This window comes from Argiope bruennichi, chromosome 10 (genome assembly GCF_947563725.1).
Source record: "Argiope bruennichi chromosome 10, qqArgBrue1.1, whole genome shotgun sequence".
NCBI classification, from domain to species: Eukaryota; Metazoa; Arthropoda; class Arachnida; order Araneae; family Araneidae; genus Argiope; species Argiope bruennichi.
Window position 1 is genome coordinate 83390959 of NC_079160.1, and position 25995 is coordinate 83416953.

General features: G+C 28.1%; 1 protein-coding gene across 1 annotated transcript in view; it reads right to left on the minus strand.

Annotated features, from left to right (window-relative positions):
* The window catches only part of LOC129987622 (corticotropin-releasing factor receptor 2-like), a 229045-nt gene extending 211825 nt beyond the window's left edge, over positions 1-17220 (minus strand). Inside the window, exon 1 of the mRNA XM_056095583.1 lies at positions 17029-17220. Within this exon, the coding sequence (XP_055951558.1) occupies positions 17029-17083 (55 nt within the window). The 5' untranslated portion in view covers positions 17084-17220. The remainder of the gene's footprint in view (positions 1-17028) is intronic.
* Between the last annotated feature and the right edge of the window lie 8775 nt (positions 17221-25995).

A 25995-nucleotide genomic window follows, 5' to 3' on the forward strand; every position in this document is an offset into this window, starting at 1 on the left:
TCTTTTAAATGTGAGTTATTGTTGCTATATAATTAAAAATAAATTTGGAAAATGGAATAAAAAAAACAACAAGTTAAGCCTAAAATATTATTATACTCCATGTTTCGGCCTAAAAATTCAGATGTCTTCCAAACTATTTTTTTATTTACTTTTCATATTAAAAGTAAATAATTTTGATTTTCAAATAAAAATGTTTTTTTAAGATATAGTTTTGCTTTTTCGAAAAATTTCAATTTTAATCATATATTAATGAATTTACAAGCTCTACTCAATAATCATAACAGATGACATGTGTAAGTTACTTATTTAAATTAGTATAACATATCTTTTCCTTCACTTTAATGTTTCCTTAATGTTAAAATTATTGTTTGTTCATTAGTTTTGTTGTTAATTAATTCAGTTTAACTGAACCAATAAGAGTGATAATATTTGTATCTAACTCAAACACTCGTTTACCATCTTGTGCCATATTTTAATGAAAGCTCTTCTACTTGATCTAGAAGCACTCGATTATATTATTATCTAACCATACAAAATGATCCGGCATTTCATCCTAACATCCCTTTTATTATATGCCTGTATAATGAACAAGCATTCGAGTGAATAGACATTGCTAGTCAAGTGTGAAAGGCATCAAGTTGTTTATTGTTCAGAATTTAATCATCTTCCGAATGAGTTATCATGATGCTATATATATATAATACCTGTTAAAACTGTTATAAAACTGTATAGAAATAAGTTTTCCTTGCTTAATTCCTTAAATGACGATTTTCATATATACTGGTATAATCTAATAACCTACTTGATTTCTTGCAAGATTATTTTTTTATATACAAATAAGGTTAGTTCTCCGTTTAATAATAAAAAGATATGTTACTCTTTTTAAAGAAACCAACTGGCGCGATATGCCAAATAAAAGTTTACATTCCCATCATCACTCCATGCTTTCTTACAATATAATACAGTAATTATACTATCATAAGAAGCAAATAATTTTCTTAGTTCATTTGATATTTACTATCAGTTTCATATCATACAAGTTAATTTATCAAAATAAGCAAAAATAATTTTATTAGACAATTTTATAAGCATAATTTTAATTTTATACTTTTTCTACAGAGTGGATGAAAATGTAGAGTCAAAAAATTAAAATGAAAGAAAAATGCGCTTACCCTGTCAAAGCATCTTTTCATAACTGTTAGGAATTTGCCATATCTAGTATTTTTAATTTATACATTCTTTTTAATAGATGTTATTTGGGTATTTCGCATATTTGATTAGTCGAGTTGTATTGATTAATTAAGGGTAACAATTTTCAATGAGATTTGCTATCCATTGATAGTCTTTTTTATTTATTTCTTTAAAGATTGAGGCTTTAAAAATAATTCAAAATTCATTCTACATCTTTTCCATGTTTTTCATTAACTAGAAATTAACTGTCTCTCAAAATGTTTTTAAACCATTTTTATACTTCAGCATTTGTGAAAAAAATTTACAATACTAATATAATGTACTTTTGGAAAAAATCAACTTTCGATGGTTTTTAAAATCATCTGCTCCAATAATATCGATGATATTTTAATTTTGATTAAAAACATTTCAGATAATGAAAGTTTTTTGTTTTCATTAAAACTGGAAATAGACAGATTGAGTACTGCTAAAAAAGGACTACAGACTATAAAAAGGTTATAATATTTTATAAAAAAAATTCTTTTCACTCAAAGAATTACATATACAAAGTTTTAAATTCCGGACAAGCCGGGTACATCATCTATTTCTTATGAATATTCATAAAACTGCGGAAGGAAACTTACAGTGTATATTGAGACCGCATTTTTATACATGCTGTTGTTAATTTGAAATTAAATTTATGCCTCAAATTTTATAGCTGATGTTACATATAATTTTTTATTACTTTATTAATATATTTCGATGACGGAACAAGGGTGTCAAATTTAAGTTTACTTTAATTTAAAAAACGTTAACAAAAGGAATGTTTATAACTTTTACAAAATGAACTTGAACTCACTAGAGGATGTAAATCCTCAAAATATATGAGGGATTTTTTTAAGTATTTCAAGTTATTCTTTGGCAATATATTTCACCAAAGAGTTAAAATAACGTTTTTTTATGAGCGCAGAGCATGATTTTATCGTTAAATAGATTATGCTTTGGTTAATGATTAATAAATTATAATTCGTCTTTTCATTTAGAATTTTTTTTCTTAACATGTTTGCTTTTATCGTTTTTCGCCAGGAAATTAGGAAACGATTTGCTGAAAATTCATAGATTACAGCTTTATTTATAGGTTCACGAAAGCGTATAATCCTATCTTACGATATTTTTTTTGTCTAATTGTTCATGAAGTATTACTTTGCTTTAGCTGTCAATACAGTATTCATGAAAGTATTTGAAACCTTCTTATTCATTTCTACCTCCGATATAACTTGAATGATCTTTTTTCTTTGAAAATGTTGGGTAGATTCAATACGAATTGTTTTAACTTCTCTGAAAACGTCAAATAAGAAAATATTATGAGAGGAATATTTGGGATAATTGGAATACGTGTTTTAGTTCACGTTCCAATAATGAATTGGAAGTCTGCATTAGAACAGCTAAACTAAAATAATAGTTTTCTAATCCAAAAATTTTAGCAGATATAGTATAATAAGCTCCTTTATATATCCGTAAACTATATGTTATGTGTGCGTGCGTGTGTGTGTGTGTGTGTGTATGTGGGCGTGTGGGCGTGTGCATATGCCTGTGTGCGTGCGTGTGTGCGTGCGTGTGTGTGTGTGTGCGGGCTTGTGGGCGTGTGCATATGCCTGTGTGCGTGCGTGTGTGTGTGTGTATGTGGGCGTGTGGGCGTGTGCATATGCCTGTGTGCGTGCGTGTGTGTGTGTATGTGGGCGTGTGGGCGTGTGCATATGCCTGTGTGCGTGCGTGCGTGTGTGTGTGTGTGTGTGTGTGTGTGTAAACATATAATATTTTTAGCAGTTTCGTGGCCGAAGAGAGAGAAGATACTTTCGAATTTTAAACGTTACTTTTATTCCATCCCGAGAGGCATGATTTATGTACAAGAAGTAAGGACAAAACACGCTCGTTCACAACGGACACAAGAGCGAAAGAGAGCGAAAAAGAGACAGAAAATATTTTCCCCCGAGTTATTTATACAATGAAATTCTGATAGAAATTTCTTTACACATTCGATTTAAGATAGAAAATCCAGGTATCTTTTAAAAAGAGCTCGTTTGGTTTGACAGTGTTTTATCTCTTCACCCGGAGTGTATGAACTTGTCAACTTCAGCAATTTTAGAACTCACGTTGAATTAATTAAATAAAAAAGGTGGAATTGGATCAGGAAATAGGAGAACATTTTAGAATGAACTAAATCGTGATAAAACTTTGGAAATTAATTAGAATTGAAATTAGATTTTAAAATATCATATATATACCAGATTCTTGACATAGCAGCAATCACATTTTAAACTGTTAGATAAAAAAATATCGCGTTGAATCCACACGACCAATACTTGAGGGGAATGTTATATTTAGTTGGTAATGGATAACGAAAGTGAGATATTAGACTGCATTTTACTCTTCTCTTTAAAGTCCCATCCTATTGCATGCTTTAACGTACATCAAATTCATATGTATGATGAATTTTTGAGTGAATCAGACCTTGAAGGCATAATTTTTCAACTTCGAAATCCATTCCATTGTCAGTAAAGTTTCAATGAAAGAAATATTCAGAATTTTATTTAAAACATAAATATGTGTAATGTATCCACTTCTGACTGTCACCTAGTAGCTACTTTCTTAGCTATAGAATATAGGCGTATACTTTCAGTATACGTTGTTTGTTGTATGAATTTATGCGTTTTATGTTGTATGAATCAATCTTTAAATTTCTTAAATAATTACAAAGTCGAAATTTTTATACAGTCTCTTGATCCTGTTATATTAGCAAATTAAGTTTAATCCAATAACATTTTACATAAAAAAAATTGTTCAATTTTTCAGAAACCAAAACTAACGGAGCTATTACTTCGGATATCACTATTTCAAAACGATTTTTGACCATTTCAATGGCCGCCTCGAGGTAGATCTGCCAATTAACAGAAGGTGCTCCCTCGAAGTGACCGTTGATTGACTTGAAAAAATAAAGACATTCAAATTTAGTTCGGTCAATTTTATTTTCAGAAGAGCAGGATTTCTTTTGTTTAAAATATTAGAGCATCGAAAATCTTTCTAAATATTTTTAATGAGACTGAAGGAGCTGTACAACAATTGTAATTCTTTTACAACTTCACTTATTGGCTCAAGCAACTTAGAACGTAGTTCTTTATTTCATTTAGAGCACTTTTCTAATTGTAAATATATACTTACCTATGACAATTTATTAATTATATTTTAGGTCACAAATGGGATGAAAACTTTATGTGTTAATCTGAAAGCTAACTATATTTGAATTTTCAAACATAAATGAAATATTCAAGTGAACAGAGTGGAGCATTTTAATTTCAATACTTTATTATATTAAGCACTTTGTTTAGCAGCAAATCAAATATATTTATTTAGTAGTAAATCGAATATTCATAGCACGATTCATATATTTTGTATCAATAGATTCTAGCAGTTTTTTCTAAAAAGCAATAAATTGATGAAGCTTTGAATTTCCCTATTTACCATAAAGCACATATATTTATGTGTGGAGGATTGCTTTTATGATGTTACAGCCAACTTTTCTCCAACCAAATTGATGTTACAGTTTTCTGTGCATATTAGTCTCGAAATAAAGGCCTTCGTTTTCTTTTCTCATATACTTCTGACGGCTTTTCATATTATATCAAAATCTTTTGTCTACAGCAATAGACGTGCAATTCATTCGACAACAAAGCATTTCTGAACATAATGCATGCTCTCACCCATTCATGCAATTTTCACAATAATGGCATTTTGAATATGTCTAATGTAAAATGCTTCGCATTTATTTAAAATGAAATATTACGAATCCAAGTTTTACGATTTTCAGTATGCTATAAAATTCGTTGTGTCTGCAATGAAATCACTTGAAGCTAGTTCATTTAATAAACTCAAAGTGAATTGTTTCAAAATTTATTGAGTAATAATTATTGGTAATAAAATGAAAAATAACCCTGTTGTTGTGACATTTATATTTTACTTATATTTCACAGTAAATTTTTGTTTGATATTTTATACTCAAATATAATTCTGGTCCTTATATTAGAAATTTAATCTAATTTCTTTAAGTTTTTGAAATATCTAATTTTTGACACTGGGTATTTACATAAAAATCGTTTAAACTCGCAGCTTCTATGATTAATAATAAAGTTGAATGTGTATATATATGTTTTTTATTATGTGTTTTGGTGTTCTACAAGTCATATTGTCTAACCTCGTGGATTACAAATTTAATACAAATATACTTTTAAAAATAGTAATGTTCATCTTGAGACGATTTTTTTCCTTCCAACATTTTAATCGGGAATTTTAATTAATTAAAAATACTAAGCAAATTTTGGCGTAGTCCCCCAATAATTTACTAAAATAGTATTGCGAAAGAAAGTTTGCACATTTCCAAAATTTAAAAAATGATACTAATACGATATTTTTAATGATGCTAACGTATTTGTCATGTAACTTTTTCCAAAATTTTACAAAGCTTTTTAAAATATTTTTTTTTTTATAATTTTCAGTAATATCTTTCATTGTTGCAATGAGATTCAAAGAATTTTTACTGTTTCATCAAATATTTAATCGCATAATTATTTTTATTTTTGAAAACTAAAAAAAAATATGTTTATTATCTAGACAGGTTACTTGAGGAATAAGTCCATACGTAAGATTAAAAGACATTTTAGTATTTTTATTGGTATATTTATTGGTATTATATAATTATACTTTATTAAAAATGTTTGTGTACTCTATAAACAGGACAAGTTTATTAAATTAGCAAATTTCTAATGCCTATAATAAATTAGTGCCTGATATGTCTTTTTTTTTTGGGGGGGGGGGAAGAAGAGGCATGATAATATGAAAGTTATACATAATCAGAGACAATGACAGTTGATGTTCTTGGTGGAGCAACTAATCCTCAAAGAAACTACTTATTAAAATGATCATAAACGAAATAATATTGATGTTTTTATATATCATAATATATCAAAAGACTTCTGCTATTCTGGCTTCTCAAGGTGCCTTTTATAAGCTGTTAAACTTCATCTATGTCAAGAAAAAAAGGAATGAAATAAATGACAACGACTTATGTTTTATTTTCTCTTCACAAGCTTTTTCCAAAGGCTTTCTTAAGGATCAAACGAATTTTTCTTTCCATGGATTTAGTTAGTTTTATTCAAATTATACATTGATTTTCTTCATAATTTTTATAAGTTTTTAGTAGTAATTATACATGCGGGCTGTCCATCCTGACCCAAAAGTTAAGTTTAAAACGGTTAAAGAGAAACATATATTTCCAGTTGGAACCAGCGAGAGTGGTCTCCTCAAAACTTTCTCTCACACTCTTAAATCAAAATGTTACGTTCCCCCCACCCCTCCCACCGCATAATATTTGTAAATCTTGGGCAAGCTCATGAACACCACAAGCTCTGAGATTATTCTCATACATGCGAATTATGTGCTTCGTAGTATATCAAAAAATACCGGTACTTGTATTTTGTGAACTACATGGCAATGGCAAACAACAGTACACAAGAACTTATTAGCGATGATGTTTAGCGATATTTTGCTGTGGATCACTGCGATATGGTTAATACACAAGTGCCAGAAAACTGAATGTGTGTGAAGGGCCCTTTTATTCGATCGATTGAATCCAAAATTTGGTATTGAACTACTATTCAGTTCCTTCTTAAGAATATGTACCAAATTTAATTTAATGGATTGTTTTTTAGTTATTGCGATTACATTCAAGAGAACAAGATTCAGGAACATACAGAACGTCCTTTTTAATTTAAATTTAATAAAGATCTATATTTTAGAAGTTAACATGTGTAATAAATTTCATTTACTTAGGTCTTTAAATTCTGTAGTTATCGAGATCACTCGCACTAAGACAGCCAGACAGACATTCTTCTTGTCTATGAATTCCGTTTAAAATTTAATAGAAATATGCAAATTTGATATAAAGACCTTATGGAAACTTTCATGCACCTAGCTCAAAACGTTTTTCAATTAGCGTGTGCGTATACAGACAGACAGGCATAATTTCAAAAATATGTTTTTCAGATTCAGAAAAATTTGACACATCTATTTACATCAAAATTCATCAAATATCTCAAGTTCGATTACAGTACTTTTTATTTGTATATTTCATATACGAGAAAGAAAAGTGGTTTAAATGTGATACTGAATTATTTTTTATGCTGTTAAAAGTCTTCTATTTTGTGACTAAACCGGACCTGTGAACCTATGAAATTTTGAATTTCAGTATTTTAGACCAATCAGCAGCCGTCTCGAGGAGGCGTTGTAATTCGATTGGTTGATCTTTTTTCTTCAAAATAGTCATTGAATTATATAGAAAAATAATAGTTTCAGATCCCACCCTCATACCTCTCTTCTGTAACTAAAACTGACTAAAGCGTAAATTTTTTTTAAGTTCATTACTGTAATCCAATCAATAGTCGCTTTAAAGAAACACCGGGAGATCACTGAAATTGTCCAAAACCCTCTAAAACAGTGATATCAAAACTTCATAACCAGATCAGTTTTAAACTCAGAATAGCGGAGCTTTTTTACCTTCAATCTGTTAGTGTGTCAAAAATAATTTAAAATATAGGTTAATAGGGCCGGAGTACTAACATTTAATTCTGTGCGCCATTTAGATCGTTTTTCAAAAATAAAGTGATGTCTATACCTAAAGATTCAAGAATTAGCTTTAGATTGGAAAGGGTACTTGAATAGATGTATTATTAAAATAGTACACAGGGTGAGGAACAACCATGCCCGAAGCAAGGCTGGAACCCGGGAGGCCTAGAACACTTGGGAAGACGCGCTACTCCTAGGCCAGGTCGCCGGCAGCAACTCTCTTAAATCCAAATAATAAAATATTAATACGATCATTCTGACAAATCTACATGAATATTTAATCAGAATTAGATCTTATAAACAGGCGTATGCATTTTTGTTTTTCATTTGTTTTGTTTTTTGTCATAACATAAAACATTTATTCGTATGTTTAGATGGCGTGTCTTTGATGTCATATGAATTTACTTCATTGCCATTATAATCTAAATCGGTAATCGATTGTTAGTGCTACCATGGATTGTAGTGCTCTCGTGGTAAAATCTTGGATTGATTAGACTCTTGCAAATTCTAGACAATAATATTAAGGACCCTATTTAACAAAATATTTATTCTCAATCATAGCTATCATCTCATTATCAATCATCTTTTTCACTCATACGTCTTTCGTAAAATGCAAGTATTTGATATTTCCTAACAAAATAAAAAACATAATTAAGCAAATAAAAGAGGTTTTTCTCATAGCATTTATTTCCTTTAACTTGAAATTATGCTTATAAATTATACATTATTTGAATTGCATTACTAAAATATATAATAATTTTTAGATGTATGGTTAGCAATATCTCTAATGAATAACATATTTATCAAAGGATTTTTGCATACTTAGTAATCACTGTTTAACAACTGTTATTATTTTAAAAATTCTTTACTCGGGAAATAAAAGAATTTTTCGCCTTCATATAATGGCCTTTCCAAACATATTACATTAATAAAGATACATAGGTAATATACATTGAAAGACAATTTTTTTCAAGTATGTAGATTGTTCTTTATTAAAAAAAAGGATGAATTATAATTTAAATATCCAGAACAAGAATTAATACAAATATATTAGCAGTGTTTTATTTACTTCAAATCATGTTATATTATTTTTCATCATTCATTGACTAGGGCAGTTTTGAATTCTCATCGATTCATGGTTTCGAATTCTTCACAACTACGAACAGTATTTTTTTTAAATCTATTTGTTAATGACATAAACATCTGTGCACAAAAATATTATACGTTGAAGAAAAGGAGGACAAAATTGATTGCACTTTTTTATTGACTTTGCGTTATAAATTAATGTTACTTTTTCTGCTCCTACTAAGAAATATTAGTCATCTAAAAAGGTTATTACAGTATTGATCATTTCTTTTCTCTACTTTAAATAGCGTGTCTACTTTTAATGATACATTGATTTGGGATACTCTTGAATGAAAGATATTACAGGCATTCCTAAACGAATATTACGTATTTTTTCAATAAATTCCATACTAAATAAAATTAATTTATTTCCTCGTTACTTACAGCTTGTTTTTTTTTAGCCAATATTGCACAAAAGAAGATGAATTTTATTTATTTATTCATGTACACTATGTGCAGAAAATACTTATTTCTCTGTAAATTGCACAATAAAATCCATATACACCTAAGTCGTAGAGTATTCATTCATCTGTATATACTGTGCAAACAGGAAATTTATGCTGAACTCAAAGCAGAAAATTGTTGGCATTTATTCTTATTAAAGTGATTAGAAGATTATATTAAAGTGAAAACTGCAACGTATTTATATTTATATCAATCTATAATATAACTATATTATAAAGTTATATATCAAGCTATAACTCATAGTTAAGGTATCGAGAACCAGCAATAAGTTTTACAAAACTGACTAAGGAATGGCATTAAAATGAGAAAGACGTTTTTTTAAACCCAGATGGATCAAACGAAACTTAACTTTTCAATACTATATAGAAACGTCAAATAAATTTTTCAAGGTTGCTAAAATATGATACCTAGCTCAATGTGACAGAATATATGGAATTCGCTATATTTCTTAATATCTCAACAGTAACAATTAAATTTTTGTGAAATATAAAAATTGCTCGAGATGAAATTATTTTCGTGATCTTTTACTAATAAACAGCAATTGTTAAATTACTTTCATTAAAATTTATTTATATTTCAATATTTGTAGTTATAACATGATGTACTAATAACTTATCAAATAGTTATAGCAAAGATTAAAGTTATTACATGCCAATTATTGACAAATCTTTTGATGTAAACGCTTTATGCCAAAAGCGAAATATTTTAATATTAGAATTCCTTGGAAATTCTACAAGTCCGGAATTAAACGTAATTTAAATTATATAATAATATCAAAGAATCCTTTATATAAATGTTACAATTTCTAAAATGTTTTTATCATTGAAAATTTTATTTTTGATTAAAATAGTATTATCTGATGGACTATAGAATTTAAAAATCTCGTAGATGTGCATAAACATTTTTTAATCGTCAGACGAGAGCGAATTACTTCAACACAAATAACGCATGGAATTGCAACGAGATCATGCCCCGTCAAAATATTGATTTTCCATGGATTATATTCCCATTTTTCTTTTTTTCTTTTTGCGCACCTTATCCAAATATTTTTCTTGTCTTGAATTTTGACAAGCACCTCTATAAACTTAAACCGTTAGCTTACTTTAAATTATAAATTTTCGTAGAAATATATCGATGATTTTATGAATATTTTTTTTAATTTTCAAAATTCTTGAAAACAAGATGTATTGCTCCTATCTTAGTAAAATTAATTTATTTAGTGGCATCATATATCAAGATTGGTTTATTCATTATGAGAATAATTTCTCAACTCAAAAATAAATATGTTAAAATCTTTTATCCTTCATTAACCTTCAAAACAAATTAAGAATAATTTTTATACTTAAATTAATTTTCTCAAATTATGACAAAGAATTATGTTACTCCAGGCATTTGGCAGTTCTTATATAAAAACAAATTTATTTTAAAGACTTATCTGAAAATAATTCACAAAATTTTTTTCTAAGTCTAGACACTTTTAATGCTTTTATTGCCTAGTTCAATAAATGTAACTTCGTCAAAGATGCATATAATTTCTTTGCCAAATTTAATCAACTGTGATTTTATTTTATTTTACATATTTTTTATAAATTGATTAATACTTTCATGAATTTATGGCAGCAATTAAAGATACCAATACAGAGAATTAAAAAATTTTATTTAAAGCTTGTAATTTCAACTAATAAAATATAAAATAAAATACTACCATGAATTAAATTAATAAGTTCAATTAAAATTTTAAAGAGCAAATTTCAGTTTTGTTTAAAATGCCTATTTTTCTTTTATTACAATACGTATCATACAAAGTGTTACAGTTATTTAAACAATATGTTTTCTAAATTTACTCGATTCCTGAAGTGTCAAAATTTACAATCTTCTATTTTTTTAATAAATTTAAAACCCACAAAAAGAAAAGATCATTTAACACCGAAAAAGGAATATATTATGTATAGCTTTTATTGTTATAAACCAGCGCAAATGAAAGTAAGAGATTCTATAAAAAGCAGAAGATGGTATATTTCTTCATTTAAATTTACTTACAAATACATCATTTCTTCAAGAAAAGTTTCATTAGAAAAAGAATCTTCTGATCCTTGACCAGTAGGGATATTTGACCCAGAATAATTTTCTCCAATTGTAAAACAATTGCTAGCTTGTTAAAGGCATGATATGTACTTGACCTTCATTCAGATGAAGTTTTAAAGGGAAATGCCATTCTAATCAGCAAATCCATTGTAACAATGTGTAAGCGAGCGTATTTTGGAGGTTCCAAATTTATTCTTCTGTTTTTCATTTGTCAGCTGATTTTAACTTCCCTCTTGAAGGTAAGTACATTCATATTATTTGGGATGCATTGGCTATATTTCTAACTTTTTGTGATTTGATATAACGGTATGGAGATTCTTAGTTCTACATATTTTTTAACCTCGTGTATTTTATCGTTAAATTATGAAATCCGTCGTTATTTATCGTTAAATTATTATCAATTTTTTTCATGAAATGATAAGAAATATATGAAGTAATTAATAAGTCATGATCAGTTATATTGGGAAAATAACTGATAAGTCGTGATCATTTATTTTATAAAATTACTAGAAATTTTATGAAATGATTGCGTTTTACATTTTAATGGTAACATAATACCAAATTTTAAGTAATAATTTGTTGAGTCAGGCAAGTTTGAGATGTGAGACTCATCAAAAAAAAATTTACAAAGTAGAGTTCATAGAATTCTAGGTTTTCTTGTGACGGCAATGCATTAACGAAAATTTAATTTCTTAAGCATAAAAATTTGTTTAAAAGGTTGACTATATATTTATGTAGAACTTCTGCAATTACTCATTATATATTAAGATTTAAATAAGGATTTCTAAAAATCTGTGCTTTGGCAATTTTTGGGATTTTTTTAGTTATAAATAATTAAGACTAGAAGACCTATATTCCTTTTTTTTTAATTTCATTTTGTTCATTTTGAAGTTAGAAAATGCCTCCTCATCTTATAGAATTATGCGTAATAAACCATTCTTTAAATATTTTAGTTGCACTGATTTTTTTATAAAAATATAAAATATTTTTATAAATTATAACAATATAAATTCAAGTCAATAGATAAATAGCTTTATTTTAGCAATTTTTGTTTTTTTTTTAGTTTTAGCTTTCTGCATATCATACGACTTTTAATTCTGTGTACTTTAAGACATTCTTAGGAACTTTTTATTGTCTGTGAAAAACAAATTAAATTTGGACTACTTCTTTCTAAAGTCTGCTTCTTTTTATTTTATCAAATGCAAAACTTAACATAGCAAAAGTAGTAATAGTGAAAAATTTCAACCTCATGAATTTGATGAAGTTTTGAGTTTTAGAACAACTTTTAGAATTATGATCGTTTTTCTGCGTGTTTGTGAAAAAGATTAATCGAACACTTTTTCCATATGTGGTCTTTACACTAAAATTATATCTTCTTATAGAATTTTAGCCAAATACTTGATATTTTTTCAGAAATTTTAAATTACACAAGAAAGCACCAAAGTCACAGAAGGATTTTAATACATATGTTGCCATTCAACTCCAAGCCAAATATTAACATTGTAGTTTCTCAGTAATCCGGCAGATATCAGACCTATCTGCCGGATTATCAGAAACACTAAAGTAGAAGTTCATTTTTACTTTAAAAAAATACATTTTAATAGCAAAAATAATGCTTATCCCACAATATACTATAACATATTTAAATTATACAGAAAGTTATATATAATAAAAATTTCATAATATCATTCAAAACATATTGCTTACATCTTACTAAAATTACTAAAATCTGCTAGTTTAGACTAGTTTTCTCTTTCTGGACCCTAATTACTCTATTGAAAACACCGATTATAAAAGGAACTAAAACGATTCGGTATCGTATTTTTGGAAGTCTACAGTATATGTTTTAAATTATTGTATTTATTTCGGCGCGTGCTGCTCAGCCGTCAAGGATAATGAGTAATAAATGCATCAGGGATTAAAAATATTTCTTATAAATTTTTAACTCTACAAAAAGAAAGCAAAACCATTTTTTAACTAGTCAAATTAATCAAAACTGTAACAGACTGGACTCGCTTGATCTTCAAACACAAATAAAGTAGTTTTAAATTTTATCTAAGTGAGATATTTGTGTCCGTCAGTTATGACAGAATAAACGCCGTTAAATCAATAAAATAGAAATTTTATTTGAAAGGGTAGTATTATCTGAAATAACTATCTATATTTGGACTGCCATTAATATGTACGTACTTTTATTGTCGTTTTATTGTTTTATTTCTTCTTTTCTAAACCTGCTGTGAAAATCAATAGCTGTATTTTGAATATGTCATTATTGGAGTCATTCTGCTTGACGTCACATTCATTTGACATACGTAACTGCGCATGTCATCCAAACTTAAGGAGATTCGAATACCGCCACTACATCCCTAATGATTTATAGCATATAAATTTATTCACCAAATAATTCAATTTTGGTCATAACATTAAAATTAATCAATAATCTAACAAAATTTCTCTTTTAACGCTTTTAATTTTCAAGGCAGTATACACAGAAAAATGGTAATACAAGTTCCACATCCCGCCCAAGCCGAAAAGAAAAGGACTAATACAAACCGCTACTTTACAACCTATCCGGTAGGAAAGCAAATGAAAAAGTGACAGACCACAGAGAAAAAACTGAGGAACGTCAGCAATATCAACCGTCGAAATGCCATACCGTATAAACAAGCAGTAGATAATAAAAAGTATAAATAGGAAATAAAAAATGTATAAAATAGTAAAAAAAATAGAAACAACAGAAAAGAAAAAATAAAATAATGAAAGGAGAAAATGATAAATTTCTTTTCATAGAGAAAAAAGAATTTACCAATTTTTGAACTTTTTACCAATCTCAATTTCTTTCTATTGAGCATGCGCAATCACAATAGCAAGTGTTGTTTTTTTTTAAAGTTGTAAACGTTAAAAAGCAGCGTCTTGGAAATGTTGGAAACGGTATTTCTAGTATTTCTTTATAATGGAAAAAAATGTTCACTAGCCCAAAATTTTCAAATAAAAAAAAAATTCAATATAATTAAAAAAAAATTAATTTTGAGAAACATGATAAAAAAATGTCCTTTCTATGTAGATAGGAAAATAAATTTCACACATATACATTTATTTTAACTTTACATTACATTATTATTGTATTGCTCTAACACAGTTGCTTAAATCATTTTAAATAAGAATCGGGAATGCTGAAAAAATAATTGAAAAAGTTTATTTCCATGTCTGCATAAAGATTAATAATTATTCAATAAAAAAGTTCCATTAAAAAATTCTAACATAAAATTTCAATTAAATAAAAAAAATTAAATACTAATTTTTTAATTATTAATTATTGAAATGTTCGAAATTGGCTTTAAAAGGTAAAATGTGTATTAAAAAGAAATGCATGTCTACTCAATGTGATACTATGAGCAACAACCTCACCTTTACAAGCACGAGTCACCACTGCAAAAATCTTTCGTTTCTTATAAGATTCACGAAAAATCTTAAATGCAAATATGCATTTAAGATTTCTGAATCTTATAATCTTATCTAAAATGCAAAATGCAAATATGCTTAGCGTGTCCTGATCACAAAATTTACTCGATTATAGTTGTACTTCATTTCAATTATTGTTTTATTCAGTTATTATTTTAGTATTCAATTATTATTTTATACAATTATTATTTTAGTATTCAATTATTATCTGTACTCAATTATTATTTTTCATTCCGTCTTGCATTTTAATTATTATTCAAAATTCAACACACTCGATTCCGTCTCCATTATAACGATAAATTTATGAAATAAATTTACAATGATCAATTCAAAAATATGAATTTCAGTAACGAAACAAATTCCTATCCGGTAGGAAAGCAACTAAGAAAGTGACAGGCCACAGAGAAAAACTGAGGAACGTCAGCAATATCAACCGTCAAAATGCCAAAAAAAACGCTGTTTCATATTACACAATTTCTTGAGAAAAACTCAAAAAAAAAACCTTAAAAATGTAATCTTTAAAAAAAAAAAAAACTAAAATGAATTTCTGAATCAATAACATGTAAATATCATACTTTTAAAAATTATTCGCATATTTTAATAATGAAAAATGAAAGTTAGCATAATTCTTATCACCTAAATGCATATTCTTTAAATTATCCTTATATAACATATAAAATTTGTTCCATAAAGTATTTTTGTTATAAAGTATGGAATAGCACATTTTTCTGTAAACAATTTATCCGATGTGTAAGTCACAATTACATTTTGCAAAAATCTATTATATATTCAAAATATATTAAATAAAAAAGAAATTTCGAATAATTTTGAAAATATTTCGAATAAAATATTTTTTCTTCCTCTCCGTTCTATTAAGGTCCGAACCGTAAAAAGTCACACTGCATCAAGAATTCAAATTCGGAAATGAAAGCGTTGCGATGAAGTGCTTGAACGGTTTAAAATTTCAATGGACCAAACAAAAAACTTTCAGTAACTATTTTTTATCAAATGAAAGATCATAAGGATGTGATTTCTGCAAATGTTAAAAATAACCGATAAATATATTCAATTAATTATTATTCCTAAGTCTGCATAAAATAATTAATTTATGTGATAATTTTTATTATAAATATGCAATAAATAGCACGTTCAAGAATAGATATTGTAGTTCCAAATCACTATAAAATAAAGAAATCATCCAATGAAAAAAATAAAAGCTATAATTAAAATAATAACCGTTAAAAGTTTTCATAATAAAAATATTTAATTATAACCACATTTCTAAATGAAGTTCTAACGTTTCTATATTTAATCCATAAGTATTTTTCCTAAGCTTAAAGAAACATAATATTACGAAAAAAATATATATTATTTTTCCAATAAAAATTTAATAATGATAAAAAGAAAAATACATAATTTATTTTAATCAATTATTCAACAAATTAAGAGATCATACTCAAAAAATGATGACAGTGTAAATAGACCATAATTTCTGAAATACTCTACATGGAGACTGTAATTTCTGACAATTGCAAACAATACCGTAAGATTTTTTTTTTAGTTCATGAGATTATTATTTATCTTATATAGTTAAAATGTCCTTGTATACACATTAAATGTGTCAAAGTAATGTTTGAATCCATTTTTAAATTTTTAAAATCTAGTTTAAAATATTAAGCTGTTTCGAAAAAATTCTGAATTTTTAAATCGGCATTTCTAAAGAACAATTGTGATTCCCTTTGTATTAAATATAATATAATTTAAAAATTCCATAAATGTTAAAACATTAAATTTGAAAAAAATAATTTAAAAAAATTATTATATGATAATCAATAATTTAAAACACTTTCATAAAAATATAAAAGCTGTCTCTCAATTCCAAAAATAACTTATTAAGAGCAGTGCAATTAAACCAGTATAATCAAGGCATTAAGAATATAATTTGTCGAATTATATCGAAAAAGATACATAGAATTCTTAAATTAAAATAAAATAATAAAATTAACTGAAAGTATTTCCATACATGACTTTAAAATATTTACTTACCGATTAATGATACATTTTTGTACTGTTCTAAGCACTCTTTTTCGCTTGAATCCATTTCAATTTCTTTAGAATACAGGAAATATATGAACTTGCTCTTCTTGCTTGAAAATAGTTCTTAAGTCCTTTAAATCATTGAAGAGGAAATCACTATTTAAGGATTCTTTTTTCAAATGACAGTCCTTAATATTTTATATCAGTAATCCAAATTGTATACTCAATTTCTTATTAATCAACAAATTATTTTACTTAAATTATTCTAATTTAACTATGTCATTCATTTTGTAATAAAACTAATTTACAGTAAAAAAAAAATCCTTTTTTATTCTATCATGAAGCGATAAAAATAATGATTTCTTTTTGTTTTGCTCGAAGGAAATTATTTATTTTTTTAATAGCAGACGATTTTTTTTCTAATGATATTTTATCATTTTAACAGAAAATTAATTCCAAAAAAATATGAAGCTTTCCAACAACTTTATTTTCATTTTATTTAAAGCGGTTTTTAGTGATTTGGTAAATTTAAATATCAAAGAAAATTAATTAAATAATTAATAAATATTTCTTTTAACAGAACTTTGAGTTAATAAAAATAAACAAAATTGGAAAATATGTTTTTTGGATTTAGTTGCATAGCTCAATAAAATTCTAATATAATTAAAATAATATTTTTTTTTTCAGTAGCAATATCCTTAAAGAAATGGAAAATATTCCTTAACCCCAAAAGATGTTTCCTATTTCTAACCCCCGAAGATAATGATGTCTGTTTGGCACTGGTCCGGAGCGTGTTTAGAATCTCATTGGCAAGTTCGTTTCGCAGCCAACTGACGCCAACTTGTTGCGAATTTTCGCCAAAAGTTTTGCTCTGTCTTCCTGCAGGACGAAAGTCTTTGCTAGTTCAACTCGCGGCCCAAAGAAAAGTACATTTTCTGAAGTGTTTGTTTGGAAACGCATAATAAATTTTTAAATGAAGTATAATCTTCGATTCTTCGGAAAGCCATAAAGTTATTACGAAGTATGCTTCTAAAGATGTATTTTAAAATAGTAAATTCGTTACCTGAATTATCAATATTTAATTTTCCAATTTTATCTCTGGCAAGCCAACAAATCCTAAAAATATTAACACCGTTCTCCAATGTCCATCCCTTTACAAAATTAAATGTTGCCAAGTCAGGCTGAAAAAAAAGAAATTAAAATGCAAAAGTTTAAATCAAAAGTATCTTCAAAATTATTTTTCATGAATATACACATTGTTTTCAGTCCCAGAGACGTCGGTATATACAACAAAATCAGGATTATGGAAAAATGTAGTTAGGACATACAATTATATTATTTTCTATCGATATCTTTTTTCATCTTTATGCAATGAATCAGATTCTTTGCATTTAATATATTCAAATTTAAAAGAAAATATTTAAATCAATATATTCAAATTTAAAAGAAAATATTTAAATCAATATATTCAAATTTAAAAGAAAATATTTAAATCAATATATTCAAATTTAAAAGAAATTTGAAGCTTAATGAATAAACCTATGACAACGATGTGAAATAGAATTATTCCCTTGAAGACATTTAATATATTAGTGGGGTATGTCAAATAATATTAAGTAATTTCTACAATAATAAAGCATACTGTTTGTCCGTGTGTATACTGATACTCTATAAGTCAAACCATTAAACCTAGAATTACTAAATTTGACAAATATATATTTTGAAGGATGCGAATGTGCACTTCGAAGCATTTTTTTAGAAATTTTAATTAATTAAAAATTAATCTGTATTTTTATTCCATAATAACTTCCAAAAATATTATTATACAAAGCTGATTTTTACAACATTTTAAAATTTTAAAAAAGTTGCTTTTTACTGACAAATTCAATTGTAGAGCAAATTTTTCTGAAAGTTTAAAAAAGTTAAACTTTTTAACAAGATTTTTTTTGTGTGTATGTAATTTTCAATTATGCATTTCATTATTGCAATGAATTTCAAACTGTTTTCACTGTTTCATCATATATCTTATTATTTTCTGTCATAATTAGAAGCTAAGAAAGAGATATTCTGCTTATTACCTATGCAAATTACGGGAAGAATAAAAAAGTGAACTTGCAATATTCCGGCGATAGCGTGCAATTAGAAGATAGATTGCCTGGGCAATTACTTTTTGATGAAACCATGATGACATGGAACTTACTCCATTAGGAAGGTTCATGGGCATAATAAACAGAATAGGTGTAAGGCTGTTAAAGTAACTCGGTTTAAATGACTGTTACAGTTTGATGCTTAAAAATACTTAATGATGAACATATCATAAGAGATTTAATTAAAATCAAACACAAACTATATTCCCAGTGAACTTGCGAGTTGCCAAAGGAGCTAGTTTTAATAGAAAGACTGATTGTATTATTTATAAATTATTAAAATGGTTTTTATTTAATTTCTGTCCACCGTAATTACTTAATTGCTATCAATCATAATTAATTACTTATTGGCAGAACTATATTATATATTTGCAATTACTATATTATACCAGTTTTGTATAAAGTTAAATTCGATCTTTCAGTTTGAGCCTGCTACTTTATTAAAGATTTTAGTTGATATATAATTTTTTTCATATAATATATGGCGGAATAGGTTAGCTGATTATTATTTACTTATTCTTAGATAATAAAAGTAATAAATTCTTTATTTTTAGATAATGGATAAATCTACTATTTTCATTATTTTACTTTTCAGATTAAAAATGGAATTTCATTTAATGATAACAGAATTTTTTGTTTATTTTTTTCTAGACATCATTAAAAACCATAGTAAAGTTTTTCCTATTAAAACATTAATTTCTTTAATTTTGTTTTTTATTTAAAGCTGATAAAGTTACTTATGTGAAACATTCAAGCTTTTGTAGGGATTCTATATGAATTAGAATGCTAAGTTATGAATATGAATTAGAATGCTAAGTTATGAATATGAATTAGAATGCTAAGTTATGAATATGAATTAGAATGCTAAGTTATGAATATGAATTAGAATGCTAAGTTATGAATATGAATTAGAATGCTAAGTCTGGTAGATTTATAGATTAATGAAATCCTTATTCAAATATAAAATTTCTGAAAACGCGACACTAACACAAAACCTCAAGTATAGCTCTAACCCTTGCGAAGTTAACTAGATTCTCTTTAAAGGATATTGCTCTATTATAGAAATAATCGCTATTAATTGAAATCATTACGAATCGGCAAGATGTGTTTTAAAGTAACAACAATCTTTTTTTTTTTTCAGAATGTTAATAGAAGACAGCAGAATCGAGTTTTGAAATATTAATTTCATATTGACTAGGCAGCATCCTCATATATACTTAATTCAGTTTCAAAATGGAATGATGTTCAATACAACTCGAACAACTTGCTTAATTCAAGAAACAAACTCAAAAATTTATTAAGCAACTTATTCAACATCAATGTTACAACCAAGATTTAGAACCATGCAATTTTTATCTGTTTAGAACACACCAAAAAAATTTTAAAATTTTGAATGAGACACTTTGCAGATGATGAAGAGGGATCTACATGAAGATCTAATATGGCTGAGTTAGTAACCCAAAAAATTTTCGTAGGGCTGATATTACAATACTAAGGTCAAAATGATAGCAAAAGTGCATAAATATGGGTGGATAATATTTTGAAAAATAAAAATAATTTTGAAAAGATTGCCACTTTAAGTAATTTTTAATAATTTTGTGGCTTTCTTAATGATTTTCCCTTACATATTTATCAAATATAGAAAATAAAGTCCGTCTATCAAAATTATCAACACCGCCCTGATATCAATTAACACCAAAATGATTTCAATCTCTGGCCTTTCCATAAAGTCGAATCGCTTTGTTTCGTGTTGTCTTTTAATTTTATTAATAAAAAAATTACAGTTCTTCAATTCAGAAAAAAAAACTATTGCACAGTTCAGTTTAGTTATATTAACGTCCCGTTGTAAAGCAAAACTAGGGCTATTTTAGGACGGACCTCGTAATTTTGAACCGCGGTCAGATGACGAGGATGACACCTGAGCTGGCATACCCCTCTCCACGCCACACCAGCGGAAGGACGTTTGGCATGACGGATTTAACGTTCAACTCTCTCTTACACGACGGTTCTTCGGTGGAATCGGGTCTCGAATCTGAAACCCTACGGCTCATCAGCCGAGACCTGGCCACCACGGCCTTACTCTTGCACAGAAAACAGATTATTAAGAATTATATAACTGTTAAATCATAATTCAATAATCTTGACAATAGTAAGTAACAAACAGATCGGTCGTTATGACTGATAAAATCTTTAGAAATTAAAAAAAAGAAGAAGAAAGAAGAAAAAAAAAATTTCATAAAGTTTAAAGACATCTTCCCACATCCACTTATCAATGCTGTCCATGCCGGCGGATTTTTCTCATTTTAAACAAGTTAATAGGTTTGTTTTTGTTGTTGTAGCTGCTGTTACTGTTCGTTTGTTTTACAGGCACACTTCACTTCATTCATCCAAAGAATTTATTACATTTTAATTGTTTATGCGAGAATGCATTTAGCATTAATTAGTTTTTTTTAGTTAGTATTATAAATAATAGTTAAGGTTCAGCCAATAACTAAATACATCTTTTATTGTATGAGTAGAGTAAGAGCAAATAAAAATGTTACTCTTATTTTTCCACTCTTGAAATTTTTGTGTATCATGCAAATTATTTTATCGGAATTATCTATCCATCATATCTATTAATTCAGTGTTCACACGAAATAACATAAGATAGCATTTTCTGAATAGAGAGTTCAGATCCCTCTTAAAACAAGTGATTTTATTTTTTGAAATGTATTTCCATTTTATATCAACACGAAACCTATTGAGAGATTGACCTCATAACTTTGGTAGATGGCAACACTTGATTGAACTGTCCATTTAGGAAACTTCAAAATTACATCAATATTAAATTGTATTTCCCAAAATCTTCAATGTGTGATAAGAATCAAAGTGTACTTAGGGAAAGTGGAACATTTGTAAAGCACAATAAAAAGTTTTGATTTCCTATCGATTCTATTCTTATTGCTAATAATCATTTTTTTTTTCTTTTTCTTTAGCACCAACATTCTCCTTAGTGCTTGTTATTCACTATGTTTCGCGTTTTCACTATGAAAATCACGTTTCAAAAATTGTTATCATTCGAAATTTTTTCTCTGTAGCCGTAATTGTGAGAGCTGAATTGTTATTGTCCACATCATTCTTAACTGTGAGAGCTGAATTGTTATTGTCCACATCATTCTTAACTGTGAGACCTCAATTGTTATTGTCCTCATCATTCTTAATTGTGAGAGCTCAATTGTTATTGTCCTCATCATTCTTAATTGTGAGAACTGAACTGTTATTGATAGCATCATTCTTAATTGTGAGAGATGAACTATCCTTATTACTATACTATTCCATTATTCATAATTGTGAGAGCTGAATTGTTATTGTCATCATCATTCTTAATTGTGAGAGCTTAATTGTTATTGTCCACATCATTCTTAACTGTGAGAGCTCAATTGTTATTGTCAGCATCATTCTTAATTGTGAGAACTGAACTGTTATTGATCGCATCATTCTTAATTGTGAGAGCTGAACTGTTATTGATCGCATCATTCTTAATTGTGAGAACTGAACTGTTATTGATCGCATCATTCTTAATTGTGAGAGCTGAATTGTTATTTCCCGTTTCATTCTTAATTGTGAAAGCTGAACTGTTATTGACTGCATCATTCTTAAACACAAACCTTAATATGCATGCACCCTCAATTTCATTCCGTTTCCTTGAGAAAGGCGATAGGCGTCTCCGTGCCCTAGTATTAGTAATTTGACATCAGTGGTGGAGGGTTTCAAGTTTCGAAACTAGATGCTCCTGAAGATCAGCCGCGTTTGGGGATCGGTGCATGTCAAATCTGATGTCATGGAGCAGGCATTCTTTGGTCTGGTGCAGAAATATATAGAGGCTTGCAATTCAGTATGGCATATTTCCGTCTAGGCAGCTGTCTAGGATCGCCTTGCTGAAAGGAACCGCAAGAAGGTCCATTAAAGAAATGTAATTAATATGCTTGCAATATAATATACTGTATATAATACAAAATCTATGAAACATTACAATAATATGGATGTTTTGTCTCACTGTTCAGCCTCCTATGTGTTCCATTTCGAATATTTTATATTTACAGATTTATAAACTTAGAACGTCTGCTTAATTGATATTGTATCGAAATATGAATCCCGTGAAATCATGAAAAGTAATAATAAAATATGTGTTTTCAAAAAGTTACAAAAATAAAAAAGAATAAAAAGAATAAGTCATTAATGTGCTAATTAAGCTAAAAATATGTAACTAAATTAAATTTATTAAAAGAGGGCCTTCTTTTCGCACTGCGCCTGAGGTTGCAAAAACGGTTTAATCCATTATTCTGTTTGTTTGTCTTTTTTAATTTAATTTTGTATTATAGTGAAGAACATTATCTTTGCAGTTCACGTCTATTTCGGTTGATCAATAAGATACTAAATTTGTTATAGATCTCTTATTGTGATATCAAGAGTATTTATTTAAATTTAAATCACCAGGTTATTGTATTTTTACTTTCTCGTACACGAAATAATATTTCAGTCAGTAAAAGATTAGAATTCGTGATTTTTGACGTATATCCATGTTTCAGACCAAATCGAAAAAACAGATTTTTGAAATTATGTTAGTTTATCTGTGAACGCGATAATTCAAAAAAAAATACTCTGAGTTAAATCGATGAAGTAGGGAATGTGGTTTTAATATCAAGTTTATAGATTTCTATCTAATTTTGATCGAAATTTCTTCAGAGAAAGTACCCTGTGCTGTTGTCCTAACATGATATCTACAAAAAGAAGAGAGCTAGATTTTTAAAATTTACTACTCAAATTTAACATTTAAAGTGTATATCTGTATAAAATTTTAAACTAAATATATCAAGAAGTTGACCATTCTGTTTGTTTGTACTTTCACAAGCCTGTAAACGCAATAAAAACTCAGTTACTTAAATATATAAAGTTGGTATTCGATTTTCTAAGTACAATTGTAGTCTTCTGCCAATTTTTGTTTTCGATAGATCGGAAAAATATGTCCAAAATATATATTCACTTTTCTAATATTTGTTTGTGGAGATTATCGCATCTCAGCAATTATTCGCCAAAAATTGCACATTAGTAATGCTCTTTCGTAACGACAGTTCGTCAATAATATGCCATTAATAATGCACAATATGCGCGAAAATTTCGCGGAAATAATTACTCCTAGTTTCGTTTCATAAATATCGTTTTCCCTTGCATTCAGACGGTAGATTTCCTCTGAAAGACTTCTTTCGAAATCTTTCAGAGGAAATCTACCGTTTCCAATCTACCGTTGGACATCTACAATTTTTGTATAAAGGCCACATACCAAATTTCATCCGCCTAGCCGGAAGCGTCTTTAATTACCGTCACAGACAGATTGAGAAACATACAAATATACTTCTAAAGATGTGTTTTTCTAATCCAGAGATATTTAAAAGGCGGAAATTCGCCCAACTCTCGAGTTCGAATTGTTTTACGATTGCAACAATTTGTCTTAGTGTACTTCGTATATGAGAAAATAAGGAGGAATAGTAAAGTAACATATAATAGCTCACATAACGAAACATTATCGGAACAAATTGCATTTAATCAATGGGCATAAAACTTTTAATTATCAAGAATTTGATCAACCATTTCAGCAAAAAAGTTATTAACGTTGGGATAAACGGTAAAGATGGAACCCCATTATCTTCTTTCTTCCCTAGTTATGACCCAGGTCCCTGATTTTTAAATAATCATATTGCAAATGAGATATTTCTTTTGTGAAACTGATAGCTTCTCTTTTCATATAAAAACAAGAAGTAAATAAATATGCAGGGTTCGCAAGAAATAAGTTACCCACTTCAGAAGGCTCTAAAAAGCATTCTATTGGTCAAAATAAGACAAAATTTGAACTACAGATTATTCAGATGATGCCCTTTACATTTATTAATTAGAAAAATTTAGTACAAAAATTCATCAATAGATGGCACTGCAACACAAATGGCGTTTATTTGCATATATTGAAAATGTGAAACATAATTTGCGTTACAGCGCATGTCTATTACCATTTTTCTTTGAATAAAAACAAGGTGTATTCTGTACGAACATTATTTTCGTCTCTGTTCGTCATGCCTACGTTGCAAGAAAAAGCGCTATTGGTGAAATTGTTCTACCGGAACCAACAAAACTTCGTTACAGCTCTAAAGGAATTTTGTCGAATGAGGCAGATACGAAAAGGTCCAATGTCTCCAGGTGCCCTGCGCTAGATGATACAGAAATTTCAAAAAACTGGGCAACTTAGCATTCTTCGAGGTAAAACGAAAAAAACTCTCGTCTCCCAGCGTCGAAATGTTGCGATCGCTCTCTTTGAAGCCAGCAGTCAGTTGCCGCATAATAGTGTGAGTTTGCCAGTTGTTTCTCGTGGAGGAAAAACCTCACATTATCCAGGAATAACCCTTGCATCCTGAAAAAGAGAGAGTATGGTATGGTTTTACAGCTGCCTTTACCATTGGACCGTATTTCTTTGAAGAGATAACTTCAAATGGAATTCAAACCTGTTCCGTCACAGGACAACGATACCATGATATGCTGAGGGATTTTGTAATCCCAACTCTTCTTTAAGATATCATCTTCATGCAGGATGGTGCACCACCTCATACTGATCGTCGTGTAAAGTGATTGTTAATACAACATTTTACAGAAGCACGAGTTATCAGTCGATTATTTCCCAATAGCATAGCCTCCTTACTCGTCGGATATCACCCGTTGAGACTTTTGGTTGTGAGGTTATTTTAAAGATAATAACTACCGTCAAAGGCTATCATCTCTACCAGATATGAAGGACAACATT